Source organism: Somniosus microcephalus, chromosome 4, assembly GCF_052327205.1.
Source record: "Somniosus microcephalus isolate GS21.2 chromosome 4, FLI_Smic_1.0, whole genome shotgun sequence".
In the NCBI taxonomy this organism is placed as follows: domain Eukaryota; kingdom Metazoa; phylum Chordata; class Chondrichthyes; order Squaliformes; family Somniosidae; genus Somniosus; species Somniosus microcephalus.
Window position 1 is genome coordinate 313,530,477 of NC_140990.1, and position 14,980 is coordinate 313,545,456.

General features: G+C 48.5%; 1 protein-coding gene across 3 annotated transcripts in view; it reads right to left on the bottom strand.

Annotated features, from left to right (window-relative positions):
* The window catches only part of spega (striated muscle enriched protein kinase a), a 536,975-nt gene that overhangs the window by 218,118 nt on the left and 303,877 nt on the right, over positions 1–14,980 (bottom strand). For all 3 annotated transcript variants that reach the window (XM_085986741.1, XM_085986740.1, XM_085986742.1), the window contains 2 exons: positions 9,403–9,507; positions 4,233–4,439 (listed from right to left, as the gene is read on the bottom strand). In XM_085986741.1, coding sequence (XP_085842867.1) covers positions 4,233–4,439; positions 9,403–9,507 — 312 coding nt within the window. The remainder of the gene's footprint in view (positions 1–4,232; positions 4,440–9,402; positions 9,508–14,980) is intronic.

Here is a 14,980-nt window from a genome sequence, read left to right on the forward strand (position 1 = left end):
CTACACTATGGTATTGGAGCAGTGCTGTCGCACAAATTCCCAGACGGGTTGGAGGCCAGTAGCCTTTGTGTCTTGGTCACTAACCTCAGCCGAGCGCAACTACGCCCAGATTGACAGGGAGGCCCTCAGCCTAGTATGGGGAGTAAAAAAATTCAACCACTATCTGCATGGGCAGAAGTTCACCTTGCTGACTGACCACCAACCACTTGTCTCCATCTTTAATCCAAAGAAGGGCGTTCCAGTGATGACTGCACAACGGTTACAAAGATGGTCCCTGTTTCTAGGGGCGAATCAATATGAAATAGAATATAAAGGCACGAAACAGCATGGAAATGCTGATGGGCTATCGCGCCTGCCACTGCCTACTGTGGAGGAAGCACCAGCAGTGGACCCTATCAAGATATTTTATTCATCAATAATTGAACGATTGCCAGTAACGAACACGGATATAGAGAAGGAGACCCGCAATGATCCGACACTGTCTCGGGTATATGATTTGACGGTGAGGGGATGGCCAACACATGGCGACTCACTGTTGCCAGCATTCTCATCCAGAAGAGAACAGCTGTCAGTATGCCAGGGGACAGTGATGTGTGGATCCAGAGTGGTGATTCCACCCAAGTTAAGGGAGAGAGTGCTAAATGAGCTACATGAAGGTCATCTGGGGGGAGTGAAAATGAAAAGCCTTGCTAGGGCTTATGTGTGGTGGCCGGGAATCGATCAACAAATCGAAGACCTAACCAAGAGCTGCTCAGGATGCCAGAAGGTCCAAAATGCACCACCACATGCCCCTCTACACCCATGGGAGTGGCCCTCCTCTCCATGGCAACAGGTGCATATTGATTTTGCTGGTCCATTCATGGACTCAATGTTCTTAATAGCAGTGGATGCTCATTCGAAGTGGCCTGAGGTGATAAAAATGTCCTCAACCACTACAGAGAAAACGATTGCAGTCCTACGGACCATATTTGCCAGAAACGGCTTGCCAGAGCAGATTTGCTCTGATAATGGACCACAGTTTGTGTCCAAAGAGTTTCGAAAATTTATGAGAAGGAATGGGGTAAGGCATTACACATCCGCCCTGTATCATCCAGCCACAAATGGATTGGCTGAGAGGTTCGTAAAAACCTTTAAGAAGGCGATAAAGGCCATGTGCGACGATGAAATTCCACTACAGCATAAGGTGGACAATTTCTTATTAGGCTACCGAAACGCGACACACGCAGTTAGCAACCAGACCCCGGCCATGATGTTCTTTAACCGAAGGTTGCGATCTCGTCTGGACTTGCTTAGACCAAATGTGCGAAGAAATGTTGAGGATAAACAATTCCAGCACATCAATGAGAAGCCGACAAGGAGCTTCAATGTAGGACAACCAGTCTTGGCCCGTGACTACCGAACAGAGAAATGGCAACGCGGGACGATATGCACACGGCAGGCGCCACTAATGTACACAGTGGATGTCGGGGAGAACATTGTGAGATGCCACGTTGATCAGATCTTAGCGTCACAGGAACGAGTCAACCCCATGTCTTGCGTACCTGGGGATGAACCCGACATACCGGTAGCATCTACCTCCGGACCAGTAGCAGTGGAACCCGATGAACTAACCGATGAAAAGGGGCCAGAATCACCTCCGCACCAAGAACAAGAACCTCAGGAAAGGCGCTATCCCGAAAGGATCAGGAAGCCGCCCCAAAGACTGAATCTATAAATGGACTATTGTTGTTTAATGTACATGTTAAAGTGTTAATTGTTATTTGAATATTATGGGTACTACTAATCTAAAAGGGGAGGAATTGTAGTGTATGTACCTTTAAGAGAGAACTACTTTTACAGCTCCTGTATACTGTAGTACCGGCAGTGACCATACCTGTATATAAGCCTTGAGTATGCCTCTGTACCCCAGTCTTGAGATTACCCTACTCCAGTAAATACCTGTTGATTGTTCAGTTACAGCATCCGTGTGGTTATTGAAAAACATCATACTCTCAGAATCACGGATCTAACACCGGGGGACCTTGATGTGTGGGTCCCGAGTGGTAATTCCACCCAAGTTGAGGGATAGAGTGCTCAATGAGCTTCATGAGGGTCATCTGGGAGGGGTAAAAATGAAGAGCCTAGCCAGGGCGTTTGTGTGGTGGCTGGGAATTGATAAAGAAATCGAGGATATGACCAAGAGATGCACAGGATGCCAGAAGGTCCAAAACGCTCCACCACAGGCCCCGCTACATCCATGGGAGTGGCCCTCATCTCCATGGCAACGGGTACACATTGATTTTGCTGGTCCATTTATGGACTCAATGTTCCTAATCGCTGTGGACGCCCATTCAAAATGGCCAGAGGTCATCAAAATGTCCTCCACCACCACAGAGAAAACTATTGCAGTCCTATGGAGCATCTTCACCAGGAATGGCTTGCCAGAACAGATTTGCTCCGACAATGGGCCACAGTTTGTGTCAGAGGATTTCCGGAGGTTTCTGAGGAATAATGGGGTGAAGCATTACACATCTGCCCCATATCATCCAGCCACAAATGGATTGGCTGAGAGGTTTGTTCAGACCTTTAAAAAGGCAATAAAGGCAATGCATAATGACGACATACCACTACAACACAAGGTGGATAATTTCTTGTTTGCTTACCGGAATGCGACACATGCAGTCACCAACCAAGCTCCAGCCATAATGTTCTTCAACCGAAGGCTAAGATGTTGCCTGGATTTGCTCAAACCAAACATAAGACGAGATGTTGAGGATAAGCAATTCCAGCACATAAATGAGAAGCCAACCAGGAGCTTCAAGATAGGGCAACCAGTCTTGGCCCGCGACTACCGAACAGAAAAATGGCAGCCAGGAACGATATGCACACAGCAGGGACCACTAATGTACACAGTGGACGTTGGAGAGAGCATCGTGAGGCGCCATGCTGACCAGATTCTAGAGTCGCAGGAACAAGCCAAACCCATACCACGAGCAGGTGCACCTGGTAATCAACCCGAAGTACAGATTGCGTCTACCTCAGAAGCAGTGGTATTGGAAGCTGACGAACCAACCAATGACAATGAGCCAGAATCAACTCCGCCGCAAGAACAGGATACTCGAGAAAGGCGCTATCCAGTCAGGATCAGGAAGCCTCCTCAAAGACTGAACTTATAAATGATTATTTCAGTTGATGTATATAGTACAGAGAAAATTGTAATTGCAATTAGTTATTATTTAGTTGTTAAATGAATGTTATGTACTGTTTATCTAAAAGGGGAGGAATTGTTATGTATGTACCTTTAAGAGAAGAACTGATTCTATACTGCAGTACCGGCAGTGACCACCCCTGTATATAAAGCCATAGCAGGCTTCTGTATTTCAGTCTTAAGTTACCCTCTGTTCAGTAAATACCTGTTATTATTGTTCTCCTGCAGTCCGTGTATTATTTATACTCGGACACTACAGAACCGCTGCAGTCCGCCTGGTGAAGGTGCTCCCACAGTGCCATTAGGCAGGGAGTTCCTTATTCTAATACGGAGACCAGAAATGTGCACAGTCTTTCCTGATAAGTATATCCTCTCACTTCCAGTATCATCCTTGTGAATCTTTTTTGCATTTTCTCCTTTTTATAATACGGAGACCGGAACTGTGCACAGTAACTCCAAGTGTGGTCTAACCAAGGTTTGACACAAGTTTAACATAACTTCCCTGTTTTTCAATTCTATCCCTCTAGAAATGAACCCCAGTGTTTTTGGTTTGCTTTTTTATGGCCTTGTTAGCCTGCGTCACTCAGTTGTGGTCTCACCTGCTCCTGTTTTATTCAGTCGCCATCCCTCCCTTACTTTGGAAACATAGAAACATAGAAGATAGGAGCAGGAGTAGGCCATTCGGCCCCTCGAGCCTGCCCCGCCATTCAATGAGATCATGGCTGATCATCCAAATTCAGTACCCTGTCCCTGCTTTCTCCCCATATCCCTTGATCCCTTTAGCCTCAAGAAATATATCCAACTCCTTCTTGAATATATTTAATGAATTGGCCTCAACTGCCTTCTGTGGTAGAGAATTCCACAGGTTCACCACTCTCTGGGTGAAGAAATTCCTCCTCATCTCTGTCCTAAATGGCTTATCCCTTATCTTTAGACTGTGACCCCTGGTTCTGGACTCCCCGGCCATCGGGAACATCCTTCCTGCATCTAGTCTGTCTAGTCCTGTTAGACAGGAGCGCGCGAGTATCCGATGCGCGGCCCTTACCTCTGTCGAATAGTTTGATGGGTTCCGAGATGGGGGAGGGTTTGCTGCAGCTCTTGGGCGTCGCGCTCTGGATCCGGAACAGGTACTGGATGCCTTTGTTGAGTGACTGGATGGTGTAGGTGGTGTCCCTGATGTTGGATTTGAGGACGTGCCACTGGGCGGTGCCCACCACCTGGCTCTGGATCACGTAGGTCAAGGCAACCGGATCTGAAAAGTAACAGAGACGCACCATCACCGGATGGCAATGGAGCCGGCGCACCAATGTGCATAGGATCATAGAAATTTACCGCACAGAAGGAGGCCGTTCCGCCCATCATGTCCGTGCTGGCCGACAAAGAGCTAATCCAGCCTAATCCCAATTCCCAGCTCTTGGTTAATAAACAACGTATAAATAAGACATGGGAAAAATTCAGCAATTTACAGTGAACACTCGACCCAAATGTCTATACCACTGATGTAGTGAACGGCATCACTTGGCAAGATAAGGTCCCTCGATGGTTAATATGGCATACAAAGGGCACTGCTGGTCCTAGTGCTCGCAGAGAGCTGGCATGGGCTCGACGGGCCAAATGGTCTCCTTCTGTGCTGTAACCATTCTATGGTCTGTAGCCCTGCAGGTTACGGCACTTCAAGTGCACATCCAAGTACTTTTTAAATGCGATGAGGGTCTCTGCCTCTCCCGCACTGTTTCAACCTTTTAGAATTAGAACTTTCTGAACCATCCTTGTTGCTGTTCTCTCATCTCTTGCTCAATACTGGAGACAATATTCTAAACTGCACCTTATGAATAAGTGATGTAGAGTTAAAATAACCTATCAACTTGAAATGGCCATCTGCTTGACTAGCACTGTTGCTAATTTTGAACCTGAGATGTGGGAATGTCTTTGAAAAGTACAGGTAAACTCTAATTCACTGTTTAATGATATACCCATTTGAGTAAGAACATTTAGAGACAATGGGCCAGAAATTCGGGTCCCCACGGGCGAGTACGCACGGGGTACTCACACGTAGGCCCAACGAAAGTGCCGGTTTCGTGCATGCACTGCGCATGCGCGGGAAACCGGAACTTCCGTTCCCTTAAAAGAATGGGTTCACAGGTCGAACGCGTGCGCCGGAGAGGCAGCGCGTACGCCTGGAACTTCTGGGTTTTTTGCAGGTTTTCCCGGGAGGGTAAGTTTCCAGAAGCTACACATGTAAAAAGCAGTCGCAAGGCCTGCTTTTAACAAGGTAAGTGGTGAATTAATTAAAATTAAAACATTTTTTCCACAGGTTAATTATATTTAAATATACTTTAAAGAAAGGTAAGTTTATTTTTAGCCCCGTTAGAAAATGTAATTAATTTTTTCAAAAATTTAAATTATTGTTTAAAATAGGTATTTTATGTGATTTATAGTTATTTTAAAAATGTGATTTAAAAAAAAAATTATCTGCAGTCTTAGTGATGTTTTGGAGCTTATGATATTTATAGTTTTGACAGCACTTCCTGTCAAATTTATGAATGAAGCATTCCCTGCTACCATTGGCTCCCCATGGCCCACGTGATCCATGGGGATGCTTCGAACTAACTGCGCCCCTGGGATACGCAAGCACTGTGCGCCGGCAGTTGGAGCAGGCCCAGGATCGGAATCCCACGTGGGCCCACAGCTCAACGGCCGGTGCGCGAGGTAAGTGCAGTTCGGGGGCTTGCACCCGCGGGAAGCCTCCGACCCGAATTTCTGGGCCAATATTTCCTCTAAAGTTTTGCAGCCACGTTGTTCCAGACCTCCACCACCCTCTGGGTGAACAAAGTTCTCCTCAACTCCCCTCTAAACCTCCGACCAATTACTTTAAATCTGTTTTCCCTCTAATTTACTTTCTGGGGGCGCGGCCCCTTTAATGGGCTGCGTGGCCCATTCAAATTTCCGCGCGTACGCGCGGTTTTTCCATTTAAAAGGGTGAGCCAGCTGCGTGGGACCGCCCGGACCGCTGAACGGCCGCACAACTCCACGGGAACACGGCTACATGCGCAGGCGCGCAATGGCCAATTCCCGGCTCTCTACTCCCGGCAAGGAGTCTCGCCCGTCTAGAGCACTGGTCGGAAACTTGGGCCTGTGCTGCACACGGGCTTTCAAACCATTACTGTAGAAATCGACCCATCATGTGAGCACGCCCTAGCTTTCATCTACTGTGTCCATCTCGGCCTGGGGGTGTGTGTGTGTTAATCTACATGACTTTCAGAACCAGGGGTCACAGTCTAAGGATAAGGGGTAAGCCATTTAGGACAGAGATGAGGAGGAATTTCTTCACCCAGAGAGTGGTGAACCTGTACAGGGCCTTGGTGAGACCACATCTGAAGTATTGTGTGCAGTTTTGGTCGCCTTATCTGTGGAAGGATGTTCTTGCCATGGAGGGAGTTCAGCGAAGATTCACCAGGCAGGAATGACGTATGAGGAGAGATTGTGTCAATTGGGCTTATACTTGCTGGATTTTAGAAAAATGAGAGGGGATCTCATTGAAACTTATAAAATTCTGACAGGACTGGACAGACTAGATGCAGGAAGGATGTTCCCGATGGTCGGGGTGTCCAGAACCAGGGGTCACAGTCTAAGGATAAGGGGTAAGCCATTTAGGACTGAGATGAGGAGGAATTTCCTCACCCAGAGAGTGGTGAACCTGTGGAATTCTCTACCACAGAAGGCAGTAGAGGCCAATTCATTAAATATATTCAAGAAGGAGTTGGATATATTTCTTAAGGCTAAAGGGATCAAGGGATACCGGGAGAAGGCAGGGACAGGGTACTGAATTTGGATGATCAGCCATGATCTCATTAAATGGCAGAACAGGCTCAAAGGGCCGAATGGCCTACTCCTGCTGCTATCTTCTATGTTTCTATGTTTCTTTTTAAGAAAGAAAGACTTGCATTTCTATAGCACCATAGGACGTCCCAAAGCGCTTTACAACCATTGAAGTACTTTTTCGAAGTGTAGTCACTGTTGTAATGTAGGAAATGCGGCAGCCAATTTGCACACAGCAAGCTCCCACAATCAGCAGTGTGATAATGACCAGATAATCTGCTTTTTAGTGATGTCGATTGAGGGATAAATATTGGCCCCAGAACACCGGGGATAAGTCAAACAACAACAACAACTTGCATATATACAGCGCCTTTAATGTAGCAGAATGGCTACAAGGCGCTTAAAACGTAAAACTCTCCTGCTCTTCTTTGATTAGCGGCCGTGGGCTCTTTTACATCCATCGGAGAGAGCAGACGTGGCCTCGGTTTAACGTCTCATCCAAAAGACGGCACCTTCGACAGTGCAGCGCTCTCTCCGTACTGCACTGGGGTTTTTGTGCACAAGTCTCTGATGGGGGACCTGAACTCATGAGCTGCTGACTCAGAGGTGAGAGAGTGCAACCCACTGAGCCACGGCTGACACACTTACATACAGAAACATTCCCAAGGAAAGCTCCGGGTCTTCATTTCTCTGCAACAGATTTTTGATATTATTTAAAGGCTTCCTAACAGAAGGTAGGGAGCAGGAAGTGCAACTTTGGTCAATGTAAAGAACAATTAGGCATCCTTTGCACTTTCAAGTGGGAGTGAAGGAAGGTGAGAGAGTGACTCACCTCCACGTACTGCAGATTGCGAACAGTTCAATATCAAAACAAGGTGGGAGTGCGTGATACGGCTTCTACGCATTAGGAGATAGATACACCGATCTCACCTCTCTCCTGACCTGTATCTGGGAGTGTTTGATGGGTCAGTGTAGAGGGAGCTTTACTCTGTATCTAACCCGTGCTGTACCTGCCCTGGGAGTGTTTGATGGGACAGTGTAGAGGGAGCTTTACTCTGTATCTAACCCGTGCTGTACCTGCCCTGGGAGTGTTTGATGGGGACAGTGTAGAGGGAGCTTTACTCTGTATCTAACCCGTGCTGTACCTGCCCTGGGAGTGTTTGATGGGACAGTGTAGAGGGAGCTTTACTCTGTATCTAACCTGTGCTGTACCTGCTCTGGGAGTGTTTGATGGGACAGTGTAGAGGGAGCTTTACTCTGTATCTAACCCGTGCTGTACCTGCCCTGGGAGTGTTTGATGGGACAGTGTAGAGGGAGCTTTACTCTGTATCTAACCCGTGCTGTACCTGCCCTGGGAGTGTTTGATGGGGACAGTGTAGAGGGAGCTTTACTCTGTATCTAACCCGTGCTGTATCTGCCCTGGGAGTGTTTGATGGGACAGTGTAGAGGGAGCTTTACTCTGTATCTAACCCGTGCTGTACCTGCTCTGGGAGTGTTTGATGGGACAGTGTAGAGGGAGCTTTACTCTGTATCTAACCCGTGCTGTACCTGCCGTGGGAGTGTTTGATGGGACAGTGTAGAGGGAGCTTTACTCTGTATCTAACCCGTGCTGTACCTGCCCTGGGAGTGTTTGATGGGACAGTGTAGAGGGAGCTTTACTCTGTATCTAACCCGTGCTGTATCTGCCCTGGGAGTGTTTGATGGGACAGTGTAGAGGGAGCTTTACTCTGTATCTAACCCGTGCTGTACCTGCCGTGGGAGTGTTTGATGGGACAGTGTAGAGGGAGCTTTACTCTGTATCTAACCCGTGCTGTACCTGCCCTGGGAGTGTTTGATGGGACAGTGTAGAGGGAGCTTTACTCTGTATCTAACCCGTGCTGTATCTGCCCTGGGAGTGTTTGATGGGACAGTGTAGAGGGAGCTTTACTCTGTAGCTAACCCCTGCTGTACCTGCCCTGGGAGTGTTTGATGGGACAGTGTAGAGGGAGCTTTACTCTGTATCTAACCTGTGCTGTACCTGCCCTGGGAGTGTTTGATGGGGACAGTGTGGAGGGAGCTTTACTCTGTATCTAACCCTGTGCTGTATCTGCCCTGGGAGTGTTTGATGGGACAGTGTAGAGGGAGCTTTACTCTGTATCTAACCCGTGCTGTATCTGCCCTGGGAGTGTTTGATGGGACAGTGTAGAGGGAGCTTTACTCTGTATCTAACCCGTGCTGTACCTGCCCTGGGAGTGTTTGATGGGACAGTGTAGAGGGAGCTTTACTCTGTATGTAACCCTGTGCTGTATCTGCCCTGGGAGTGTGTGTTGGGACAGCGCTAAGTCCAGCAGACACATTATACACACGTGAATAAGCCGCACACCCTGACCTGTACGATGAGCTATATTGATTGTTACCTATTGACGGGTCAAGTTTCTTTGGTTTGTTCCAGTTAAGCGTCACTGTCCGACCGGTCACTCCGGCCACCACAGCTGGACCATTGGGTGGGTCGGGCACCACATCTGGATTAAAGGCAAAGAACATGAGCAACAATATTTCATAACAAACATTGTCACCTCCATCCCTCCGAGCCCTGCACAAGGTCACCCCACCAAACAGCAAAGGACAAGCTGCACAAAACATCACTTGCAGCAAGCACAGAACCTCTCCTTGGCATCACTCTGAAGGAGCTGGAGTCATGCACCAATGCAAGACACCCATCAGCGGGAATGAAAGGCTGCCAACCACCAGCAGGAAACTGGATCAAAGCTGCTCAACATCCCCCACAACAAGAGTCACCTTTGAAACAGAAATCTCATGGTTTATTCAACGTGTAACCCAGCCGAACCCCTCGATTAGATGCCAGCCTGTAACTCACTCCCGGGTATCTGTTATTCTATATATAAACCCCCCGAACCCCTCGATTAGATTCCAGCCTGTAACTCACTCCCGGGTATCTGTTATTCTATATATAAACCCCACCGAACCCCTCGATTAGATTCCAGCCTGTAACTCACTCCCGGGTATCTGTTATTCTGTATCTAAACCCCCCCGAACCCCTCAATTAGATTCCAGCCTGTAACTCACTCACGGGTATCTGTTATTCTATATATAAACCCCCCGAACCCCGCGATTAGATTCCAGCCTGTAACTCACTCCCGGGTATCTGTTATTCTATATATAAACCACCCAAACCCCTCGATTAGATTCCAGCCTGTAACTCACTCCCGGGTATCCGTTATTCTATATATAAACCCCCCCAACCCCTCGATTAGATTCCAGCCTGTAACTCACTCCCGGGTATCTGTTACTCTATATATATATACCCCCCGAACCACTCGATTAGATTCCAGCCTGTAACTCACACCCGGGTATCTGTTATTCTACATATAAACCCCTGAACCCCTCGATTAGATACCAGCCTGTAACTCACTCCCGGGTATCTGTTATTCTATATATTAACCACCTGAACTCCTCAATTAGATTCCAGACTGTAACTCACTCCCGGGTATCTGTTATTCTATATAAACCACCTGAACCCCTCGATTAGATTCCAGCCTGTAACTCACTCCCGGGTATCTGTTAATCTATATATAACCCCCCGAACCCCTCGATTAGATTCCAGCCTGTAACTCACTCCCGGGTATCTGTTATTCTATATATAAACCCCCCCCGAACCCCTCGATTAGATTCCAGCCTGTAACTCACTCCCGGGTATCTGTTATTCTATATATAAACCCCCCCCCCGGACCCCTCGATTAGATTCCAGCCTGTAACTTACTCCTGGGTATCTGTTATTCTATATATAAACCCCCCGAACCCGTCGATTAGATTACAGCCTGTAACTCACTCCTGGGTATCTGTTATTCTATATATAAATCCCCCAAACCCCTCGATTAGATTCCAGCCTGTAACTCACTCCCGGGTATCTGTTATTCTATATATAAACCCCTCAATTTGATTCGAGCCAGTAACTCACTCCCGGGGATCCATTTTTCTATATATAAACCCCCCGAACACCTCGATTCGATTCCAGCCTGTAACTCATTCTCGGGTATCAGTTATTCTATATATAAACCCCCCCGAACCCCTCGATTAGATTCCAGCCTGTAACTCACTCCCGGGTATCTGTTTTACTATATATAAACCACCCAAACCCCTCAATTAGATTCCAGCCTGTAACTCACTCCTGGGGATCCATTTTTCTATATATAAACCACCCAAACCCCTCGATTAGATTTCAGTCTGTAACTCACTCCTGGGTATCTGTTATTCTATATATAAACCCCACCCGAACCCCTCGATTAGATTCCAGCCTGTAACTCACTCCCGGGTATCCGTTATTCTGTATATAAACCACCCAGACCCCTCAATTGGATTCCAGCCTGTAACTCACTCCTGGGTATCTGTTATTCTATATATAAACCACCCAAAACCTCGATTAGATTCCAGCCTGTAACTCACTCCTGGGTATCTGTTATTCTATATATAAACCCCCCGAACCCCTCGATTAGATTCCAGCCTGTAACTCACTCCCGGGTATCCGTTATTCTGTATATAAACCACCTGAACCCCTCGATTAGATTCCAGCCTGTAACTCACTCCCGGGTATATGTTATTCTGTATATAAACCACCCGAACCCCTCGATTAGATTCCAGTCTGTAACTCACTCCCGGGTATCCGTTATTCTGTATATAAACCACCCGAACCCCTCGATTAGATTCCAGCCTGTAACTCACTCCCGGGTATCCGTTATTCTATATATAAACCACCCGAACCCCTCGATTAGATTCCAGCCTGTAACTCACTCCCGGGTATCCGTTATTCTGTATATAAACCACCCAGACCCCTCAATTGGATTCCAGCCTGTAACTCACTCCTGGGTATCTATTACTGTATACTAATCTCATTGAGTGGTGTTCCGATAACTGCAGACAGAGTGATAGCAACACAAGCAGGAGTCAGGATCAGCACTCTCCTCTGCTCCCATAGTATGGCAGGGAAGCAGCAGCTTCTGCCCATTACCACATCCTGAGATTGATGAGGCCTCTATTTATAATTGATTGCTTAGTAAATTAATTCAATCCCACTCCGCTCCCGATCTTTCTCCTTTCACATCAACATCTTGGCTGTCGGCCTGGAATCTCATTCCAATCCACATTGCATCCAACTGCCAGCAGATAAACTTCCATGAAACTTGCAAAATCATTCTTACCGTAATTTCACTCTTCTGAGGTCTGACAATTTCTGATTAAAGTAATGTTAAACACAGTCAGTGCTGGGACACTCAGTCCTGTTACACACAGTCAGTGCTGGGACACTCAGTCCTGTTACACACAGTCAGTGCTGGGACACTCAGTCCTGTTAAACACAGTCAGTGCTGGGACACTCAGTCCTGTTAAACACAGTCAGTGCTGGGACACTCAGTCCTGTTAAACACAGTCAGTGCTGGGACACTCAGTCCTGTTATACACACAGTCAGTGCTGGGACACTCAGTCCTGTTATACACACAGTCAGTGCTGGGACACTCAGTCCTGTTAAACACAGTCAGTGCTGGGACACTCAGTCCTGTTAAACACAGTCAGTGCTGGGACACTCAGTCCTGTTACACACACAGTCAGTGCTGGGACACTCAGTCCTGTTACACACAGTCAGTGCTGGGACACTCAGTCCTGTTAAACACAGTCAGTGCTGGGACACTCAGTCCTGTTACACACAGTCAGTGCTGGGACACTCAGTCCTGTTACACACAGTCAGTGCTGGGACACTCAGTCCTGTTACACACAGTCAGTGCTGGGACACTCAGTCCTGTCACACACAGTCAGTGCTGGGACACTCAGTCCTGTTACACACAGTCAATGCTGGGACACTCAGTCCTGTTAAACACACAGTCGGTGCTGGGACACTCAGTCCTGTTAAACACAGTCAGTGCTGGGACACTCAGTCCTGTTACACACAGTCAGTGCTGGGACACTCAGTCCTGTTACACACACAGTCAGTGCTGGGACACTCAGTCCTGTTACACACAGTCAGTGCTGGGACACTCAGTCCTATTACACACACACACAGTCAGTGCTGGTGATGTGCCTCAATAATTCCGAGACTCGATGTTAGCGAAACAAAACAAGACTTTTATTAACTTAGAAAGTAACACGTAAGAGAGAGAGGTATCTTCCTTCTGGAGACTGAGGCCAGACTGAGCTAGCTTACAAAAGGGGCCAGGTATGGGCGGAGCCCTACACACACAGCACATTCCAGCACATTCCAATAAACAATACAATGAGGACTGGGGGAAGGGAAATGACACTGGAACCGACCACAGTCACAGGCAGTGATGAATGGAATATTTCATCACATTCACCCCTTCTATAGATTTAGTCTGTTTGGGGGTTTGATAGTCCTCTGCGACCGACGTGGCTGTTGTGGTGCCGCGGGTGTCGGCTGGGTGTCCCCGGTAGTCTCCTGGGTCTCTGCCGGGGGTGCCGCCAGGGTTGTTGAAGGGGTAGTTGGTGGGGGTGCCGTTGGTCGATGTTCTTCCGGGGGTGATGAAAGAGTAGTGGGTGGGTAAGAGTTGCTGTGATCGTTGTTGCTGCTATTGCCGTGGTTGTTGTCGATGCCGGCTGGGGCGACGTCTTTTATGGACACGGTGTCCTCCCTTCCGTCGGCGTGCCGGACATATGCGTATTGGGGGTTGGTGTGGAGTAGGTGTACTGGCTCCACGAGAGGGTCCGTCTTGTGGCCCCTCACATGCCTTCGCACGAGTACCGGACCTGGGGTGGAGAGCCATGACGGCATGGATACGCCTGAGGTGGATTTCCGGGGAAAGACAAACATTCGTTCATGAGGCGTGGCATTAGTGGCCGTACACAATAGCGACCGTATCGAATGGAGCACATCCGAGAGGACTTCCTGCCAGCGGGAGATAGGGAGGCCCTTGGTCCTTAGAGCTAGAGTGACTGCTTTCCATACTGTCCCGTTCTCTCGCTCCACTTGGCCGTTACCCCGGGGGTTGTAGCTGGTGGTACGGCTCGTGGCGATCCCCTTGGACAGCATGTACTGGCGTAGCTCTTCACTCATGAAGGACGCCCCCCTATCCGTATGGATGTAGCTCGGCATACCGAACAGGCAGAACAGGCTGTTGAGGCATTTAATGACCGTGGCGCTGGTCATGTCTGGGCAGGGGAAGGCGAATGGGAACCGGGAGTATTCGTCCACAATGTTCAGGAAGTAAACATTGCGGTCGACGGACGGGAGGGGGCCCTTGAAATCTAAGCTGAGCCGCTCAAAGGGCCGTGTAGCTTTGATTAAGTGGGCTCTATCTGGGCGGTAGAACCGAGGCTTGCACTCAGCGCAAGTGCGGCAGTTCCTGGTCAGAGACCGAACTTCCTCAATCGAGTAGGGTAAGTTACAGGACTTTATGAAGTGGAACAGCCGCGTGACCCCTGGGTGGCAGAGGTCGTTGTGGAGGGTCTGTAGCCGATCCCCGGTGGCGCTGGCACACATCCCTCATGAGAGGGCGTCAGGGGATTCGTTAAGGGCCCCTGGCCGGTAAATGATGTCGTACTCGAAGGTGGAGAGCTCGATCCGCCACCTAAGAATCTTATCATTTTTAATCTTCCCCCTCTGTTTATTATTGAACATAAACGCTACCGACCGCTGGTCGGTAAGTAAGGTGAAGCGTTTGCCGGCTAGGTAGTGGCGCCAGTGGCGCACTGCCTCCACGATGGCTTGGGCCTCCTTTTCCACGGAGGAGTGTCTGATCTCGGGCCCTTGGAGGGTCCTCGAGAAGAAAGCTATGGGCCGCCCCGCCTGGTTGAGGGTGGCCGCCAAGGCGAAGTCAGACGCATCACTTTCCACTTGAAATGGAGTGTTCTCGTCCACTGCCTGTAGCGTGGCCCGCTCAATATCCTGCTTAATGCTTTTGAAGGCGGCGTGGGCCTCAGCAGAAAGCGGAAAAGAGGATGCTTTCAAGAGGGGGCGGGCTTTGTCGGAG